This window comes from Diachasma alloeum, unplaced genomic scaffold, assembly GCF_001412515.2.
Source record: "Diachasma alloeum isolate Michigan unplaced genomic scaffold, Dall2.0 Dall_scaffold_00623, whole genome shotgun sequence".
Taxonomy (NCBI): domain Eukaryota; kingdom Metazoa; phylum Arthropoda; class Insecta; order Hymenoptera; family Braconidae; genus Diachasma; species Diachasma alloeum.
In genome coordinates, this window is record NW_021680755.1 from 161,958 (window position 1) to 181,695 (window position 19,738).

A 19,738-nucleotide genomic window follows, 5' to 3' on the forward strand; every position below is an offset into this window, starting at 1 on the left:
GTTTTTCTATTGAATTTTTTCATGCGTGTTATTTTGGCATACCTGTATTCAACATTTCCCTAATAAATCGTAGAATATTCTTAGAACTCGCAGGCCTATCGAACAATGAAGAATATCCTCTCCTGTAGCGTTGATAATTAAATAGTCTAACGCTGGGCTGTGAGCGCGTGACGCGGCTCAACCTCGGGTACATGTGACGCGCGTGGAGTTTATCCCAAGCTGGGGCGGAGTGGCGTATTTCTAGCTGGGATACGGGTTCCGAGCCGAGCTCGAGCGGCGTGATTTCTACCCGGGTTGTATTAGATTTGCACTTATTTGGTTCTCTAGAACCAAATCGGTGAGTTATGAGCGAGTTAAAAGACATTTATTATTGGATATTTTTTCGATTTGAATTGGTTTCTGGAGTCCGTAATTTTCTTGATCGACGCATAGGTAGGAAAGAAGTCAATGGGTCTTAGTCGATTTCGTCGGTGCGGTGGTTCATTTTTTAATGAATATCTCTTAATTTAATAGAGATAAGAAAAATTTCTCAGCTAATCCTTTTTGAAGAGCAAAATGACACTTATTCAAAAGGTTCTTAGAGCAAACTCGCTATTTCCGTTGAATTTGAGATTTATCGAGAACTGAACTAGAAGCTAAGTCACTCTAGTTGGAACGTTTGAGCTCTTTGCAAGTGATTTTATTTTTTTACTAGTGTTCACTTTAATTCTCAATGAGCATTAATATTTTCGACACTTAGTTGAGTCTATTGGGTCTCTGAAAAAGTATAGCAAAACAAAAAAAAACCAAAAATGTTCAGCCGTTTTTTTTCATAGCTATGTTAATAAATTCTCAACAATTTGGTGGATAAAACGAGAGATGGTGTCATTACGATATCATCAATCATTCGATTTGTGCATTTGGACAAACGAATTTACATTTCTTTTTCCCTCCGCAATTATTTGTGACTTGGATTTTTAAGTCTACAATATTAATGCATACATGGACATTCCCAAGCAACACAGTTCTGGAGGGTATCTGCAAGTATACCAAAAAGGCTGTCTAATGTCTGTCCAAAAAGGTAACTTGTGTCTAGAAGTTAACTAAAAGTTATCGTATGACTGCAAGATACCTTTTGGACGGACATTAGTCTGCCTTTTTGGTATACTTTCAGATATCTTTCGCAAGGTTTGCTACTTGGGTTCTGAACGCATCTGGCTTCAATTGAGATTACATTTCCCACGCGTATCGATATACACTATTATCGTACATGTAATCCGATGTTATTCCTATTGAAATTCAATCCGAATATCTAATAGATGAGTTCGTTCAATTTTTGAATTTCCGACTCTCCCCAACATGCGCAGAGACCCAAGTAGCAAACCTTGCGAAAGATATCTGAAAGTATACCAAAAAGGCAGACTAATGTCCGTCCAAAAGGTATCTTGCAGTCATACGATAACTTTTAGTTAACTTCTAGACACAAGTTACCTTTTTGGACAGACATTAGACAGCCTTTTTGGTATACTTGCAGATACCCTCCAGAACTGTGTTGCTTGGGTAGGCGCATGCGAGTCTGATTGGTTGATGCCCGGCTGCTGGCCGTCCATCCAGAACGATCCAGTACGTTGACGTTGAAACAAAAACATAACAGAGTGTTCTTTACGTATTTTGGGGGTACCTAGGAGCCTTTTTAATTATTCTAGTTGATTCAAGTGTTTCTAACAAAGTGTAAAGTGTTCACAATAATAATTTTTGCTAATTTGTGACCAATTTTTGGTAGGAATTCATCCAACTATCGCCTCTGCCTCTCGTCACTGAAAAGGTAAGTGTGTCCACGTATGAAAAAATCGTATAGAAATTTTCTATCCGGATTGCGTATAGAATTTCTATAGAATTTTCGTATATGATATTCGGATATTTCTATACGGATATTTTTCATACAAATTATTTCTATACGATTTCTATAGATTCTTATACACAATCCGTATAGAAAGTTCCTATACGATTTTTTCATACGTGTCACTGCTCTCTTTACTGCTTTAAAGCAATTTTAAAAACAAAAAATAAATGAAGAAAGTTCATCAGCTGAACTAAGAGAAGTTATAATTTTAGTCATAAACATTGAATGAATCATTTGTCAACTATTTCTTTTTAAACTCTTCTCTCTCTGATATGATGCGTTTGACCATATTACCACGGAGAATGACTTGTTTACATTTTTTCACGCTCTATTTTCCCGCCCCGTTGACTCACAACGGAATAGTTATGTTGTAGATCAATAATCCTGAGTTTATCGGAATGATTCAAGGGGTTTTGAAAGAATATAGGATAATTTTTAACTATTAATTAGTTCGATTTCCATTTGATAAACCTCAGGCATAAAAAATTCAACCGATTCACGTTTCTGCAAGATTTTATTTTCAATCAGGTTGGAGAATCAGAGGACATTCGATGAAAATAAAAATCATGGCGATGGACAATTGTCGTAATAACAACGTTTTGTTCCTATATTCTCGAATTGGTTCGTCGTTAACAGTATTTTCTCGGGTTGCGGACAAACCGTTCAATTCAACACACTCTTCAATTACGATTTCGATGGTTCAAGCACGCCACTACAGCCTTAATTACTATTTTATGCATACCCACAGTCGAGTGTCAGTCATTGTATCATGTTGTCTGTCTATTATATTCTACGATAATTATGTATGAAAACTCATTATTTCCGCGACTTTCTTATTTGTTTGCAGAGTATATCGGTAAGAGTCAATGAATTCGAGGAAACGTAGGAAGTTTCCATCGAGTTAGAACAAATATGCACGTAAGATCCCACGAAGACGAAAACCCTGGGTTGAACTAAGCGAACGACAGCGAAAAAACATTGAAGGAAAACACCGAATAGAGATGGAAACATCAATATTCCAAACTTTTGAAGGGACTGACTCCCACCCCCAGCATATCTCCACCCCGGATATCGCAGTTTATTCCGACGAGTCTCTCACCTCTGATTCCCTCCCAATCCCCCCGTCTTTGCCACCAATGAAGTCCATATGCCTCTTCACGAATCTCTTCATACGCCTCCACGGGAAAATACTGATCCGCTCGCCACTCCAAGTCATTCTCTCATCTTCACAGTGTCCTCACCTCCACAGCCCAAAATCGATGAACCTACAAGGTTCAAGAATGGATTAAGCCAGATATATCTCCAGCATGATATCAACCATGTACAAGGAGATGCTGTCCTCCGTCTTCTTCGAACACATCCTTGTTTCCAATCATTACCCAGAACTACAAAAACCCTTCTTAAAACCCCCCGGACTTCTGTCGGATTAAAAGTAGTCCACCCAGGAGAATATTTGCATTTGGGTTTTACTGAGGCATTGTTGGCAATATTAACCCTTGTTGATCCTAACATTATCCCGAATCATTTATTCGTTGACTTCAGTATTGATGGAGGGACACTCGATAAATCGGCAAAGGGAACAATTTGGCCAATCCAAATAAATATTGCTAATATTCCCGATTGTAAACCGGAAATTGTTGGAATATATCAAGGGGAAGAAAAGCCAGCCGATTTTTGTGACTTCTTCCAATATTTTTTTAACGATGTCGATGCAGTTTCAGCAGCTGGGGGAATTGTCGATTTATAATAATAGACGCCTTAAAGTTTCACTCAGATTATTCATTGTTAATGCTCCAGCCCGAGCATGTGGTTTGAATCATGTGGGGCATATGGCAAAAGTGCCCTGCTCGACGTGTAAAATCGTGGGATGTGCCTGTTCTGACAATCCGAAGAAGAAAAAACGGTTAACCTATCTTGGAATAAACCGGCCTCAACGGACAGATGAAGAGTATGCTCTGGCTTTGGATGGGTCACATCATAATGAAGGCGAATGTTGTTTAAAGAATCGAATTCCTCTGGTTACAAATGTTCCCTTTGACATTCAGCAGTTAACATTTCTTGGGGCTGTAAACAAATTCTTGAGTGCGATTATTGATGGAAAGTTCAAACGCTCTGTGCAATTGTCTCGTGAAAACTACCAAAGAGCAGACAACCGCCTTCGAGTGATCTCGCACTATTATCCAAGCGATTTTTCGAGGTGTCCCGAAAGTTTTCGCCGCTACACGAAATTCAAGGCTACTGAAAATAGGCAGATACTTCTCTATATCGGCATTGTTATATTCTCCGGAATCATTGATGAAGAAACCTATGATCATTTTTTACTGTTTCATGCGGCCATGCGAGTCTTTGTTCATAGACATTCCACTCCTCAACAGGTTCAATTTGCGAAAATGGCAATGCCTCTTTATGTGGAACACTGTCCCAAGATTTTTGGATGTAATTATTGTTCATATAATATTCACGGCTACTTGCATACGATTGAAGACTATGAAAATTTTGGCCCACTCGACGCGATATCAACGTTCACTTTCGAGAATAACATGACCATTTTCAGAAAATACTGCCGAAAAAAGAATCAAAGTTTGCGACACATCAATAACAGGCGAGCAGAATTAATCCGTAAAAAATCCTCTCATCGTACTATTCATTCTCCTATTACAGCATCTCAGCCACATATGTTGGGACCTATATGGAATTCACCATTGATCAGTTATACTCAATACAAAAAAGTATGTTATCAAAAATTGACATTCCGACTAAATGATCGTGATAACACATGTATAACACAAGATGGTTGCATTTGCATTATCAGGAATATCCTTTTTAGAAATGATTGTCACTATTTGTTAGTTCAAAAATTCATTGTAGCTGAACCATTCTATAATATGGGTTTACCATTCACTGAGTTTGGTATTTATATTTGCTCAAATATGCAGGATGATTTATCTCTTATCTTATTGACCGACGTAAAAATGAAATGTTTCCGAATGCCGCTATGGCCACGTACACAGCCAACTAATATCAATTTACCTGAATCGCCTCTTCCGGGTTGTTTCATTGTGGCGGTATTATTGCATAAAAATCAAATGGTTCCAGATCCGGATACGGTGTGGTAAATACCTTGTCAATGTCAATTTAGCTGAATCAATTCTTCAGATTAATTTCATCATGACGGTAATCTTAAATAAGTTGGAGAATGGTTGAATGCAAAATTATCTCCGTAAATTTCATATTTTGCATCATAATTCAGCGTTATTCTCTTCTTTTCAGATGAACAAGCGTAAAAATGCCGAAACCGAGAGTCAAAGGGAGAGAAAAAAGGAAAAAGATGATTCTATGGAGGACTTTTTGTCATCAGGTGTAACGAGTCTTGGTACTCGTATAAACAACATTCGCACTTATTTGAGAGGCCAAAAACAACCATCCCAGAGTCAACAGAATTCTCGTCAGCCCCCTTTCGGCAAAGAAAATGATAATCCTAACGACAATATACCGAGAATCTCCAGTTCTTCAAAATCCATTTCGTCTCCACCAATATCGCCTCTCAGTTACAATGGACCCTTTGGATCCAATGATCAAGACATCGAGGTCATAAAAGCTCAAAAAAAGAAGAGAAAAGAGAACAATTAAGAAAATTACATGAACATGAAAAAAAATGAGGAGGGATCAAAGGATCATGGAGTCCACTACTCATGCAGGTGTGAGTGATGAGGATCGTGATCTCGTGCGAAGATTCAGGGACCGGCGAAGGCTAGCTTTACGAAACTTCAAATTGTAGCAGGATATGGAGAACATTAGAGGGATTGATTCAGCGGATACCACCAACACTGATGAGGACGCTGCTATGGCAGGAGCGAGAGACATACAAAAGAAGATGAAGAAAGATGGGAGAAAAAAACAGAGAAAAAATCAGATTGAAATGATGGCGGATGAAAAAACACAGGACAATGAGAAAGAAAAACGACAACTGCAAAGAGCTCCAAGCATACAATCTCCAGGAAGAAGCGAGGCGAGCACGAGACCTGGAGGAGCAACGACATCGACAGGAGGAATCGAGACGAGTACGTTAACTGGAAGAGCAACTGCAACGAGAGGAGGAAGCTAAACGAGCACGTGAACTGGAGGAGCAACGATATCAAGAGGAGGAAGCGAGGGGAATAAGATCGAGAGCGCATGTCGGAGGAGGAAGTAGTAGGGTATCTGAAGCTAGCACTCGAAGTTCTTCCAGCAACGTATCTGATATCACCGATTCTAGTGAAGCTGGCAATGGTAATGCGGCCTTGAAACATCTTTTGATACAACATAATTACCAAATGAAAGAAGGAATGAGGTAATCGCTCATATGACTGTATAACTAATCCCTTCCATAGTGATCATTGCTTATAATATCTCACAAACTGTTATTGCATACTTCTTTCAATTTTAATTCATCAGGAAGTGAATTACAATTGAAAGATATTATGATTTCTTCCAGGTTGATAAGCTGTGAATACTGACTTGTAATATGCCAAAAGCTTCAAATGATCACAGACTTTCCAATAGCTTAATTGCAAATAAATGACAATAGTAACATTTCCAGAATGAAAAATCCCGAACACCTGTGCGAAGGATTCTTTTCAAAACCTGGACATAATCATTTGGTTGCAGGGATTATAAATCATGTGATCATAAACCAAACTCATTTGATTATTTCTTACAGCTATCGGTCCTTACTGGATATTATTTTCTTGCAGGAAATTATATAGTAAAATATCATCTGTGGAAAATAAAGTATCTTCTCTGCAGAACAAAATCTCAGATCTACAGAATATATTGAAAACCCGTGATGGAAATATCGAAGGGATGCCCCTTGTACGGCCTGAGTGTTTACCAATTCGATCAGAGGCAGAGTAGAATATTTTTGAGGATGAGACCAGTGAGGCAACCTACATGAATGTAGTAAGTTTACTCAACAATATACTGATGAATGATTCCGTAGTATCATTGGGGTCAATTGGGATCGGTCAATTTTTTTATTTCTATTGTTCATTGATTTGCTAGTGACAAAAAAGTAATTTCGAGGTAGTATTTTCAAAAATCTCTTTTATAGATTGATAAATTCCGTACGAAACATTTTCTCAACTTGTTTTTCAAATTGCTCAGAATTTCCAGTAATGTTCATGCTATTATTTATTTAGCAAACTGTAGAGAATTCACCTTTTAGGTTTCTTCGCTTAAATACTGAATCATGTATTTTTTGTGTTAGGTGAAATACTTCGTTGGACTCGGTGGAAGCACTCTTCGTGATGCAATTGGTTGGTGTATCAAAAGAAGTTTCGAGGGAGAATTCATTCGTGAGGTGACTTGGACGGGGTCAGGACAAACAGATAAATTTCGCTTGGAAGGAACAAATTTTACTAAATGTTTGAGAGGTAAAATTTTGAACGATAAATGAGGGCTAACAGTTGATAGTTGTCAGTTGATCCAATGCTTGAAGAACAATAAGCCGGAAATTCCACTTTCCTTGAATTTATCGAGTTGAAACGTAGAACAAAATACAGAGAGAATCATCGTGAAACATCATCGTGTCCCAGAATGGGAAATTTGGTTGCGAAATATAACAATTTTTCGTGGTGGCTCCGGTAGCGCACTTTTTTCGTAGCGTCAGAATGAATCCATTTGACTGTGCTAGCACGTTATCTTACGTTTCTTTTTATTACTGTTGTACGATGTTATGATTTGAAATGTTAGAATTGTACTGGTAATAAGTTTAGTATTTCGTTCTGTCGTCTCATTATTCTGTTTTGATAGAATACCGTGATTTTGAGCGTTGAAATGCCTTTAATTGAATCACCAGATGACTTTCTCATTTTCTTCAGATTTTGCTATTTCTATAGTGGTATTTACACGATGCGGATTCGGAAAATCTTTTTTATTTTTTATTATAATCGAAAAAACTTGAAACTAATTTTTATATTTTTCATTTGAATTACTACTCGAAAAGGAATGTCCCCCACTACTAGTTCCAAACTTTCTGGAGGAACAAATCCGGTAAAAATCTATTTTAAAATCAGACGGGAAAAAGTTTTTATGAAAAATCAATGTTCTAGTTTTTTTTTTGCACTGGCGATAATTGATAAATTATGCTAATCCTTCCGAGTGTTTGCAATTTCTCCATGATCAACTATTCAACTAGCCTACATCATTTCCAGACTTCATTATTCATAATTAATATTCATTGATTTATCATTTATTCGGTGTAAAAATCTAAAAATGATACTTTTTTGAAAACCAATAGCATTGCATCGTTACATTTTACATATCCACGCTGACGTCAATTTCGATTTAGTATGCAACGAAAATATTAAAGGGAAACTACTAAATTTAATAAGAGAATAGTATAGACCATTACTTCCTCAATTACAGATTTCCAATTAACTCTTCCATTGATTCATTCACTATTTTCTTTCTTAAATTTTGAAACTCATGCATTACATCCATGTTTCGATGGAGAGAATTTATCTGAATGTAGATTCCACGTAATTGAATTACGAGGAATTAAGAGATCAATCGAGATATTCCTCGATTGTTAGAACGTTAACTTATTGTTAATACCATTTCTTTCCGCCTAACAGGAGCTATGCGCCGAAGTCAGAGAAAAGGACAAATTCCAGATTTCACAGAACAAATGTTCTATGAGAACATAATGGCCGCTCTCAAATCTGAAAAACAAATACTGAGGAACCGTGCTCGCCAGCATCCTCAGGAAGGACAGAATGATGACGGTAGACAGCAAATTCCATCTAAACGCGGTAGACTTTCCAAAGCCCAAAGAGCAGCTGTCGATCAAGGAGCTTGGAATTATGATATTTAAACATCGTACAACAGCTATTATTTTCGCACTTCCCACTTCTTTGTATTCGTACTTATGTATACCCAGAAAACAACTTTTGCCAGTGGCATCTAAAATTTAACAGGGCATCGGCAATTTATCGAAATTTGTCGACATACTGTTTGCTGGGTATATATTTTCCAGATATCTTTTTTTTTTAATGTGAGTTGTCATTATTTCTATAATAAAAAGATTGATTGCTTCAATTATCGATTAATAATTTCCGCTTCCACATCTGCTTTTCAAACACTACGAACATAGAAGAGGGGAGGGGGGCAAAATATGAAGCTTTTTGAGATCTTCTCGAAATCCTCATATCTTCGTTTACAAATGAAGATATTGGGATTTGGAGAAGATCACAGAACGTTTCATTTTGCCCCGTTCTCCTTATGACCAATATCAATCGAAATTGCCGGCAATGCAGTGACAACCCAAGTAGCAAACCTTGCGAAAGATATCTGAAAGTATACTAAAAAGGCAAACTAATGTCCGTCCAAAAGGTATCTTGCAGTCATACGATAACTTTTAGTTAACTTCTAGGTAACTTCTAGACACAAGTTACCTTTTTGGACAGACATTAGACAGCCTTTTTGGTATACTTGCAGATACCCTCCAGAACTGTGCTGCTTGGGAAGCGTTGCCGTCAAATTGCTCGTATCTTGGCGGCCGATGAGCATACACCAAAACTTGTCGTCATTTAGGTGTCAGATTGGGTAAGTAAGGTTATATGCAATCCCAAGCAATACAGTTCTGGAGGGTATCTGCAAGTATACTAAAAAGGCTGTCTAATGTCTGTCCAAAAAGGTAACTTGTGTCTAGAAGTTACCTAGAAGTTAACTAAAAGTTATCGTATGACTGCAAGATACCTTTTGGACGGACATTAGTCTGCCTTTTTGGTATACTTTCAGACATCTTTCGCAAGGTTTGCTACTTTGGATTGTCGGCAACGATTGCCCTTCGTTGGCATCATCTTGCCATCCAATTGGCAGCAAATGTCTATCTGGGAAGTAGAAACAAAACCCGCCTCCCAAGTAGCAAACCTTGCGAAAGATATCTGAAAGTATACTAAAAAGGCAAACTAATGTCCGTCCAAAAGGTATCTTGCAGTCATACGATAAATTTTAGTTAACTTCTAGGTAACTTCTAGACACAAGTTACCTTTTTGGACAGACATTAGACAGCCTTTTTGGTATACTTGCAGATACCCTCCAGAACTGTGCTGCTTGGGTTGTTGTGTAAGAACTCTCCGTGGTCAGACCCAAGCAGCACAGTGCTGGAGGGTATCTGCAAGTATACCAAAAAGGCTGTCTAATGTCTGTCCAAAAAGGTAACTTGTGTCTAGAAGTTACCTAGAAGTTAACTAAAAGTTATCGTATGACTGCAAGATACCTTTTGGACGGACATTAGTCAGCCTTTTTGGTATACTTTCAGATATCTTTCGCAAGGTTTGCTACTTGGGGATGAAATGTGGCCAGTTGCTAGGGGGGGGCGTGGTTTGTACTTTTACAACTCTACAGACGACACCATCGAGACAAAGTTACCATCTAGTGAGAAACCTCGCGGAACGAGTCTACAAAACACAACTGTACAGGAAAACGAGTCTACAGAGAACAACGCCGGATTTTCATGTTCGGGTCGTCAATCGACGTCGGCAGGGTAGAGATTTTAGACGGCATTCACTTATCGACCGTAATTTTAGAGAAATTTTTCCACCGAGTGATGACGCCTCGAGAAATATCTTCCACGACTTCAAACGACATAATTCTCTCCTATTTTCAACTAGAGTGAGACTTTTTAGAGAATTATTTATGAATTAATTATGAATGACTAATCCGTGGTGAATCATTTTCATACTTTGAATCAGATTGGAATTTCTAAGTCATGTGAAGTTCAACTAATTTCACCCCGCCATCTCCATATTATTAATTATTAATAACAATAGAATTAAGCAACGGTCAATGAGGGATGTTTTTTATTTAATATAATCTATAAACTTTCTCAATATTTAGTTGCATCACATTTTCAGCTGATATCGGTCGAAGTCACCAATGTATTGTCAACTAATGAAGAAAATCAACAGAAGAGGAAATTTATTTTATTCATATATGTATTTTTATTATGCAATAACGATTATTTTTCCTCATGTGAGTACGAAATTATAGGAATCTAGGATTTTGATAATTGATGTGCTGTCGAATTGTAAATCGAAAGAACTTTAGAAAAAAAAAATCATCACACTTGTTTATTGTATTATTATTATTTTACATAAAATAGATATCAAAACTATGAATGCTTGATTTATCATCAGAATTTCCACTGTTTTATATTTACATATATTTTTTCCTTAGCTTCTTGCTCTCGCTTTGATTTATCAATTTTGTATTTTTTTTTTAATTATGTGATTTTGTGAAGAATCGTTCAATGTATCATGAAACGGATACCTACCTGCTTTCCTTCGAGTCTAACGAACATTTTGGAGGAGAAATAAATGTCAATCGGCTAAAAATTGAGGCACTTGGACGATTTGAAATGTAGAAACAAAAAAAAAAGTTTTCGATGACAAATGGGGTGAAATGGATTGTATTCATCATTTTTTTCCACTTTTTAACATGTCCCATCATACATTAAAAATTACTTAATTGGTTCGTAACTCTAATATAGACAGATTTCGCCGCGGGCTCTCTTTAACTATATGCAACAGAGAAATGAGAATTAGATTCATCGATGACCACAGTGTTTTATTGATTTTAAATTTCCAATTCGAATGTGACTGATGCCTATCTCCACCTGTATTTTTATAATCTTGAAACTTATTGTAATTCAATCATCGGTAAATCCGTTNTAAAAAAAAAATACCGTATGGATGATAATGATATTTTGATTTCTCATGACTCATTCAGTCAATAAAAAAATTCACATCGATCAGTGGTGAAATCGGTAATTGAAAATAAATTGGGTTCCAGTGTTGATGGAAAAATTAATCAGAATTTTATTTTTCTCATTGACAATGAATATGGTGATGGAAGGAGTTTCTTCCTCATATTTGATTGTGAAAGTCATAACAATATTTATTATTGATAGTTAATTAATTTCCGATTGATTTATGGCTTCCGTAAGGGCTTTGTTATCTACGTCCCTAACAAATATATTTAAAAACTGGAAATACGGAGTTTGTCTGCATGGAGGAATTTTCTTCTGTATTATAATTTTTACAATATCGGGCAATTCGGGCAATTCTGGACCAAAATTTCAAAATAGATCTTAATTATGCTTTGAATTCATTCGACAGCTCGTGAATTTCGAATTAGAACTCAATAGCATGTATTTTTGCTAGTCATAGACTCAGATCGACTATATAATAATAAACTAATATAAATAAAATTCCTTATCAATTAAATAATCATTCAATCAATTGGAAATTTTAGGGGGTGACTTGTTTGATTGAAATATTCTTTATAATATAATAAATCTGCGGCTAGTATTTTGTTCGCGATTCACGGCTCAATTGACTGGAAGGATTGCAATGACATTTTGCAATCCTTATGCTCGGTCGGCTATAGGCTATAATTTATTGCACTGTGTTGCATATAGTTCAAAATTCGAGGATCAAGGAAACTTTCAGAAATTTTTGTAGACCATTGTCCGATTTTCTAGAAAATTTTGGAAAAATCTCTCGTAAAAAAAAGGTATTATCCAAAAAAAACACGAACAAACCTTTGAGATTTAGAAATGAAAAAAGGGTACATTTTCCAATGGTAATGAATATTTTGTTAATCTTTATTGAACAATGGATACCAAAGTAAGGCAATGAAGAACATACATTAAGTGAGAAAGGATATAAATAATAAAATATAATTCATAGTTTGACAATGAACCATTGCAATGGATAGGAGGATATTTATGAATGATGAAGAGAGATAATTTTGAGTCGTTCTGATTTATCTTCCCAATTCAGGCAGTATTCCAAATCAGGAGAATCGGGGGTCAAATTGAGTTGCCTCTCATCGAAGGATTCCTTAATCATCCAATCTGCTGCGATGACCGTCTCAACTGTGATCCTGGTTCCAACTAGCTCCAATGAACTCAGTTGGTTTGGTCGTCTTAATAATCCGATAATTCCTTTATCACAAACGGGACATCTGTCAATGTTCAACTTTTTCAGCCTGCTCAAGGAATCCAGGTATACTCCAGTAATATTGGGCATGTCACCAATGCTTAATGACTTCAGCTCCGGCAACTGAGATAACATGTGAATGCATTGATCGGTCGTAATAATCGAATCTGGAACATATACATCAATATTGCATGATAAAAAACGAACATAAAGCCCCAAACCATTTACCCGAATGAACATCTGAATATCCATCATGAAAATTCCGATTCATAGTAACTCTAATCCATCGGTAAATGTGAAATACGCATTTTTTGAATTCTGTGTTCGTTGACAGACTTACACAAAATGCAGAACATGAATTTTCGGCCCCAAAAAAGAGTAGATAAATATATTACATTTTAAATTTAGAATTTTCTTAGGCAGGACAATCTATTCAGCACGAAATTATGCCGAATCAGAGGAACAGATCATTTTATTTATGAATTGCTGCTTTTGTTATATTCTCCACGCTGATGAAATGTTTCAGTTTCCTTACCACACAACTCAATTTTCCTCAACTGCTGGCAATGCTGCACGATACGATAGATGAAATTCTCATTGAGCCAGTATCTTCCGTTCATTGAGTCTCCAGAGTCAATACTCAAATATTGGAGTTGCGATAGTCGAGAGATTTGGGAGATTCCCAATGCAGTGATTTCACAGAATGTGCTCTGTATCTTTAATTTTCTCAAATCAATCTTGTTACCAATTGCAAAAATCAAGTCGTCATCAGCGTAATTGGTCTCAAATGATTCCAGAGCTTCAGCTTTTTCAATCACCAGTCGCATCAAAATCAGCAAATGCTCTGACGGACAGCCATCGGTAGCTTTGATGATGACCAGGTCTTTAAGGCATGTCAGTGCTGGAAGGCCCTTCATAAAACAATACAACTCCGTGTTGTATATGCTAACAGATAATCTCTCCAGCTTTGGGTTGACCTTCAATAAGTGATTCAATTTCTTGTCTTGACCCTTGGTGGAAATTGGGATGGTTAGCTATTTCAGTCGATGGCAGGAGATTACTGCAGCAAATACTGCCGATTCAAAATCATTTCGTTGATCTGTAAGAACCGTGAGGTACTTTCCACATTTGAAAATTACTCGATTTACAAGTCTTGAAGTATATCTCGTCGTTTTATAAATATCGAGTGAGAGTCCTCGCCCCGTGCTGCGAGAGCTGTAAACGTCATCATCGATGTTGTAAACTGCGTCGATCGAGACGTCGTGAATTTGGTGGCAGTAATTGTCCACGATTTTTCGCCAGGCTTTGCACACTGAAACGCAATGAATTAATGGATAAATACTCTGTTAAGAAAAAAAATTACATTTCATGGACTGTTGACTGGGAATTTTTAGGATAGTGACACTGAATGCGACTTAGGGAGGGGGAGGGGGGGGGAAGGGAATCCAAAAATTTTAGATTTCAAAGGAAACTCAATCAAATTTAGTATTTTTGACAACTATGAAGACGAGGAGGGTTCCTCAATTTATTTGGATTTTCAAAGAAGCGCCAGATGACTTTCAATTTTTAAACCATTGAACATTCAAAAATATATGTATCAACATTAATTTGAGTTTTTCTAATTAAGAGGAAATAAATGAATTTAATCTTTCGTTCTCAGTTATTTTTGCACGAATCTTTAGTAATCCAGTAGGAATGTCATACAAATTTTTTCATGATCTGCACTATTTCTGTTTTATAAATCATTTTGCACAACGTATTCAAGCCAATATTGCAAGCAATCATATTGTTTAGATATTCACTATTGTTGAATTGTCACAATTCGGAAACGAATAAATTAATTGAGCCCTGTCTAGATTCATCATAAGTAGCAATACTTTTCACGGAAACGAAAATAATCCTAATCGGGCTAGTTTTTGGTGCTAGCTAATGTTTAACATGAGCGTTTCACTTCACCCTACCCTCTACTATCTCATCTAAATTTCAACCAGTCACCAACATTAAAAAGAAATGCGGGGAACGTGTGAAAAATTGCACTAAAATACACATATTTTTGATTAGGTGAGTTTCAGGGAGCGATTCTATTCAAAAGGGAAAGATAAGTGATGGAATACGCACCTCCTCTTGATTTAATTATATCCTTCAATGATAGAAACCGTAGAACGACTTCCAACCAGATGCCCGGTTTATCACACATTGCAATAGAACTTGATTTATGGATTACTGTTGATGAAATATATCCGAAACGTTATAAAAATTTTAATATTGCAGGAGAACTACTAGTCAGACTATATATTGAGGTGAGATGTAAATTGGACAGCGCACGAACAGATATTGATTGAATTGACGGGGGGATCAAGTCCTCACTCCAAGAGAATGATCTTCGGTTTTCGTCCGAAGTCTCCCCACTCCCATGTTAAAAGATACGCATGGACAGGTAGTGGGGGTAAACCCGAAGACTGTTCTCTTGAAGCGAGAAATTTACTGTACATGCGCGAAAGTAGAAAAACTCAACCAATGGGCGGACGATTGTATAGAAAGAGGCGGTGAAACCGAGTGGATGCTCCAATACTCTGTCTCCTCTTGGCGCAGGACAAAGACGGGCCAAAACCAGAAATTCCGTCACCGTCTTTCTAAAATCGCGAAACCCACAATTGGATTTGTTAATGTAAGAAAATTGATCCGAATCGCATAATTGTTATTCGTACTTTCTACTGACACAAGAACGGTCGATTCGACAATCGTCGTTCAGAGATTGAGAAGGGAACTTGCTTCTATTTTTCATTTCAAATTACTCTTGCATTTAATCTTTTTTACTCTAAAGCATTGGACAAATTTTCTGTTTAAAATTTCTAAGCCTTCAGAATTCCGGAATTATTATATTTATTTTCACAGTCTTAATGAATTAATGAAGTCAGTAATTTTGTTAATTTCATCTTTCCATTGAACAGCTAGTAGACTCATAATGATCAATCGAGTAAAACAATACTGTTGAAATACAAACATTATTCATGCGAGTGAATTGTTATCCACTATAAATTGTGACACTATATAAGAATACATTCTTTCGGATTGTATATGAATAACATTTGTTTACCTCATCTATTACAGTTATAAGTCTACGAAATATCTGAAGGTTAACATATTTTGCTGATTTGATTATGAATTTTTGGGCCTGAAAAGTACGAGCAGTGATAACCGGACCTAATCGAAGATTCAATTCAATTTATATTAAAATACGCCTGAATTCTATAGAGTTCCCCTGACGCTGATTAAATCAATAATCTATCCACTGGACTAGATGAGAATTAACTTTACAAATAAAATTATCGCTTCTGCCACTAGTCTGTTTTCATGTATTTTCATTTATTTTTCGTATTCGAAACGTTTTGTATTTTTCATCACGCTGTGCGAAAAAGTAACTTTTTAGGCACGCATCGCGGGCCTAAAACGTCCCTTTTCCACACATTGTGATGAAAAATATTGTTCGATACTCGTGGGAAAAGTGTTTTTTGGCTCGTGGGGGGTTTATAGCACGAGCCGAAGGCGAGTGCGAAAAAACATTTTTCCGCACTCGTAACGAAATATACTAATATACCACAGTTATGAATATATAAACTTGTTGTGTTTCACATAATGCTCAATATCATGGGACAGTGTATTTGACGCTTCGGCGAATTTGAGCTCATCTTGAACATTCCAGTCACTCGGCCAAGTTCCTCCCATTTATTTAGCAGTCGTTTTACGCTGGTATTTCCTCCTAGCTGTAAATTAAAAAATTGGTCATTTCCATATCGTTTCATTTTCATTTAAGAGACAGTTCTTATCTAATTTTCTGATATTTGCTTGATAGAAATAAAAACGCTTTGCATCCATATTCCTCCTCCTCCTCCTCCTCGACAGAAGATTTTACAGCAGTCCTCTTCTTTGACTTCTTCATGAAGGTTGTCTCTGCAAAAATTAATTATTATTAACGTGCTTCGGAACGTATTAAAAAGTTCAACTTACTTGTCACATTTCCCTGCGATAATTTCAATCTTTCCTCATCAATTATTTTCGATAACTGTGGAGGTAGAAGCTGCTTCATGAAATTATATACACCTTGTGGACTGGGCCTAGGGAACAAATAGTGTACATACATCTGACTTCATCATTGTTTATGCAAATAAAAAAAAATTAATGCTCAATTTTAAGGGTTGTTCCAACTTTTTGATCTAGATATTACATTAACCCAATGAAGTGATGATCTACACTGAACAGTGATGAATTATTCAAACATGTTAGGTATTTCATTCCCTCGATGCGAAAGGTCAAAATACCCTCAAGGGGGAATTGGAAAATAATGCGTAGAGGTTGATTCATAATTTTTTTTTATGATAAATGTCAATCAATATGATTATAGGCATTGCCTTTACCTGGTTGACGAGAGACTCTGCTGGGCTTTGATGATATTCATATTTTTATTGAACATTTCCTCCAGGTTTTTTACTTTAACGACAGGGATATTTCCTTCTAAATGTTGCAGATTAATCACCTCATTTTGAATCACATCTTGCAGATTTCCTGAAATTTTCAATACCATTTTTGTGGAACACCTACCTAAGATTTGCCGGGTTTAGATGATTTTTTCATTCATAGCTCTTTTCATTCAAATTCGTTGTAAGTTCATGCAGTAATTTTCAATCGGCTATCGCTGAAGATCCTTCAGTCAACATTTTTTTCCATTTTTTGTGAATCGGACATTAAATACTCACGAATAAATGCATAAACTCGTGGGTGCCGATCACCAGCTCTAGCAGTGAAGTGGCGATTGAATGCTTCTGAATCATTGTTGGTTCTAATGCACGAACCAAACACTGACACCACTTCTGGTTTTCCTCCCCATTCGTTTTGGATATAATTAGACCATACGTTGAGCTTCGGGAAAATTCCATTGTATAAAGCACATACGTCTTTCACAATTTGAACTCCAAGAGGTATGAGATGGGGTGGTAATAGTGCCAGGGAATGTGCTATGAGTTTTGGTTCAGATGGAGCATTTTGGAGACTTAGCTTTTTCCAGTCACCTGACATGGCCTATAATAGAAGAATAACATGCAGCAATTCCTTTCATACAACGGCATCGTTATGTATATGGTCATCAACAAAAAAATTTATTATTTGATTTCTGGAAGAGATTTTCAAGAGATATTTCAAAAAAATATGAGCCGAAAGCGATAGAGCCAAAATAGAATGCAATTAACCCTAGATTGGTCAACGCATGAGGGAAATACCACAGTGCGTTGTTTTTCGTGAATTGCCATCGATTGGCTGACTGTAAAATTTCTAAAAAATTGGACTTTTCCCATTAAAGTGTCTATAAAATTATACTAATTTAAGAACAATGTAATTCCCAAAATTCATGAAGAAAAAAATTATTTCCAAGAGAGGAATGATTTTTTCCCACATTAAACGTGAGTGCCCGTTACGCGACGTTGCCAGAAACTCGCTAAACGCGTCCGGGCAGTATACAGTGAATTTGGCAACGTCCTGGCCTAAATAACACGGGGGCGTTTCCCCGCGGACCTGACCAAGTCGTTGGTTCGCGGAGGATGACCAGACTAGGGTTAAGCCTTCCATTATTCTTTGAAAATTTTTGTTATGTCAATGACATGTAACAGAAAAATTTATAGTTGCCACTAGAAAACTAAGAATTTGAAAATCTTGTGGTTTTAGTAGTCACCAAAAATTTAGTGGGTGAAAAATCAGGGAAACATGGAAAACTTAAGTTTTTGAAAGATAATTCACCTAAAAAAAAAGGGAAATATTGATTGGGTTCCAATTAACCTAGATTTCAGTTATTTAATGAAAAAATGTGTGCTTATTCAGGGAAAGACAAATCGTTCTACTTTGCCCCTCTCCCCTAGGAATGTTGTTGATAATTAATTTAATATTTGAATGTTCTTGGAATTAATCTTCTGACGTTTAATTTATTGAGATTTTTTTCTACATTTTAATCTTTTGCCTGACCGCGAAAACATTTTGTTATAAGACTATATGTTATTTTACGATTCATGAATTAATTATTATCAATAATACTGAACTGTCAATTGAACACGAACTCAATTAAATCGTTTTCATTCATATGTATCACCTTCCATTTCAAATTTATTTTAGATTTCCATATTCAAAATTTTAGTCATGTTTATACTATTTCAACTTAAAAAAAAGCCCGAGAGCCAAAAGGCGAGAAGGGACTTTCGACTCAGGATTTCACACTTTCTCAATCTTGGAGAGATTGGACGAAATTTCTGGGGCCCCATGCTGAAAAAAAAAGTTTATTTCACTTACTTTGATGAAATGAAACCAGCAACCTTGTATCCTGGCTCGAGGGAAAACCAATCGGAAAGCTTTGAGGGCCGCCTTTTCAAAGTCAGATATGATCAACTCCACATCCTTGAGCCCTGGTGCCAATTGCAAAAGTCGTAACAAGATTGCTTGGTAAAGGATAGCTTTGGCTCCTCGATAATAGCCAAATCCTACAGCGATAGACTACGGGGATGAAAAAGAAAAATTATTGAAACGAAACTTTTCATTATAGAAATAGCACAAAAAAAAGAATCCAAGATAAATGACCAAAAAAATTATTTTTCAGTATTGTACGATAAAAAAATTAATTTGGAATCGAATTATTTCTATTACAATATGACCAATGGATTCCGATATTGCTCGCCTCTTATTCAATTTTAATAAACATTTTCTCAGCTTTCCCTCGGGAATTTTCATAGGAATTTTACTATTTGTAGTTTTTGATAATTCATAAAAGAAGGGGATTGGTCGATAAGTTATTGGTCTAACCCATGACGGTTCACACCCACGCCAACCCAGCCTA

General features: G+C 36.4%; 2 protein-coding genes across 2 annotated transcripts; one reads left to right on the forward strand and one right to left on the reverse strand.

Annotated features, from left to right (window-relative positions):
• Positions 1 to 5,588: 5,588 nt before the first annotated feature.
• On the forward strand, positions 5,589 to 8,792 carry LOC107043744. Its single transcript, XM_015265355.1, has 4 exons — positions 5,589 to 6,212; positions 6,616 to 6,820; positions 7,128 to 7,293; positions 8,497 to 8,792. Exons 2-4 carry the CDS (start codon positions 6,812 to 6,814, stop codon positions 8,733 to 8,735), a joined length of 414 nt encoding a protein of 137 aa, XP_015120841.1. The 5' UTR covers positions 5,589 to 6,212; positions 6,616 to 6,811; the 3' UTR covers positions 8,736 to 8,792.
• Positions 8,793 to 16,690: 7,898 nt separating this feature from the next.
• Positions 16,691 to 19,398, reverse strand: LOC107043742 (the record flags this gene model as incomplete). Its single annotated transcript, XM_015265354.1, has 5 exons — positions 16,691 to 16,818; positions 16,876 to 16,982; positions 17,283 to 17,430; positions 17,622 to 17,943; positions 19,198 to 19,398. Coding segments are annotated over 5 exons (906 nt in total), but the record flags the coding sequence as incomplete, so codon positions are not given.
• Positions 19,399 to 19,738: the final 340 nt, after the last annotated feature.

What these genes read in the sequence shown, in the direction of transcription:
- LOC107043744 (XM_015265355.1), top strand. An exon ending in TTTTACTAAATGTTTGAGAG is followed by an intron (nt 7,294 to 8,496) that starts GTAAAATTTTGA and finishes TCCGCCTAACAG; the next exon opens with GAGCTATGCGCCGAAGTCAG.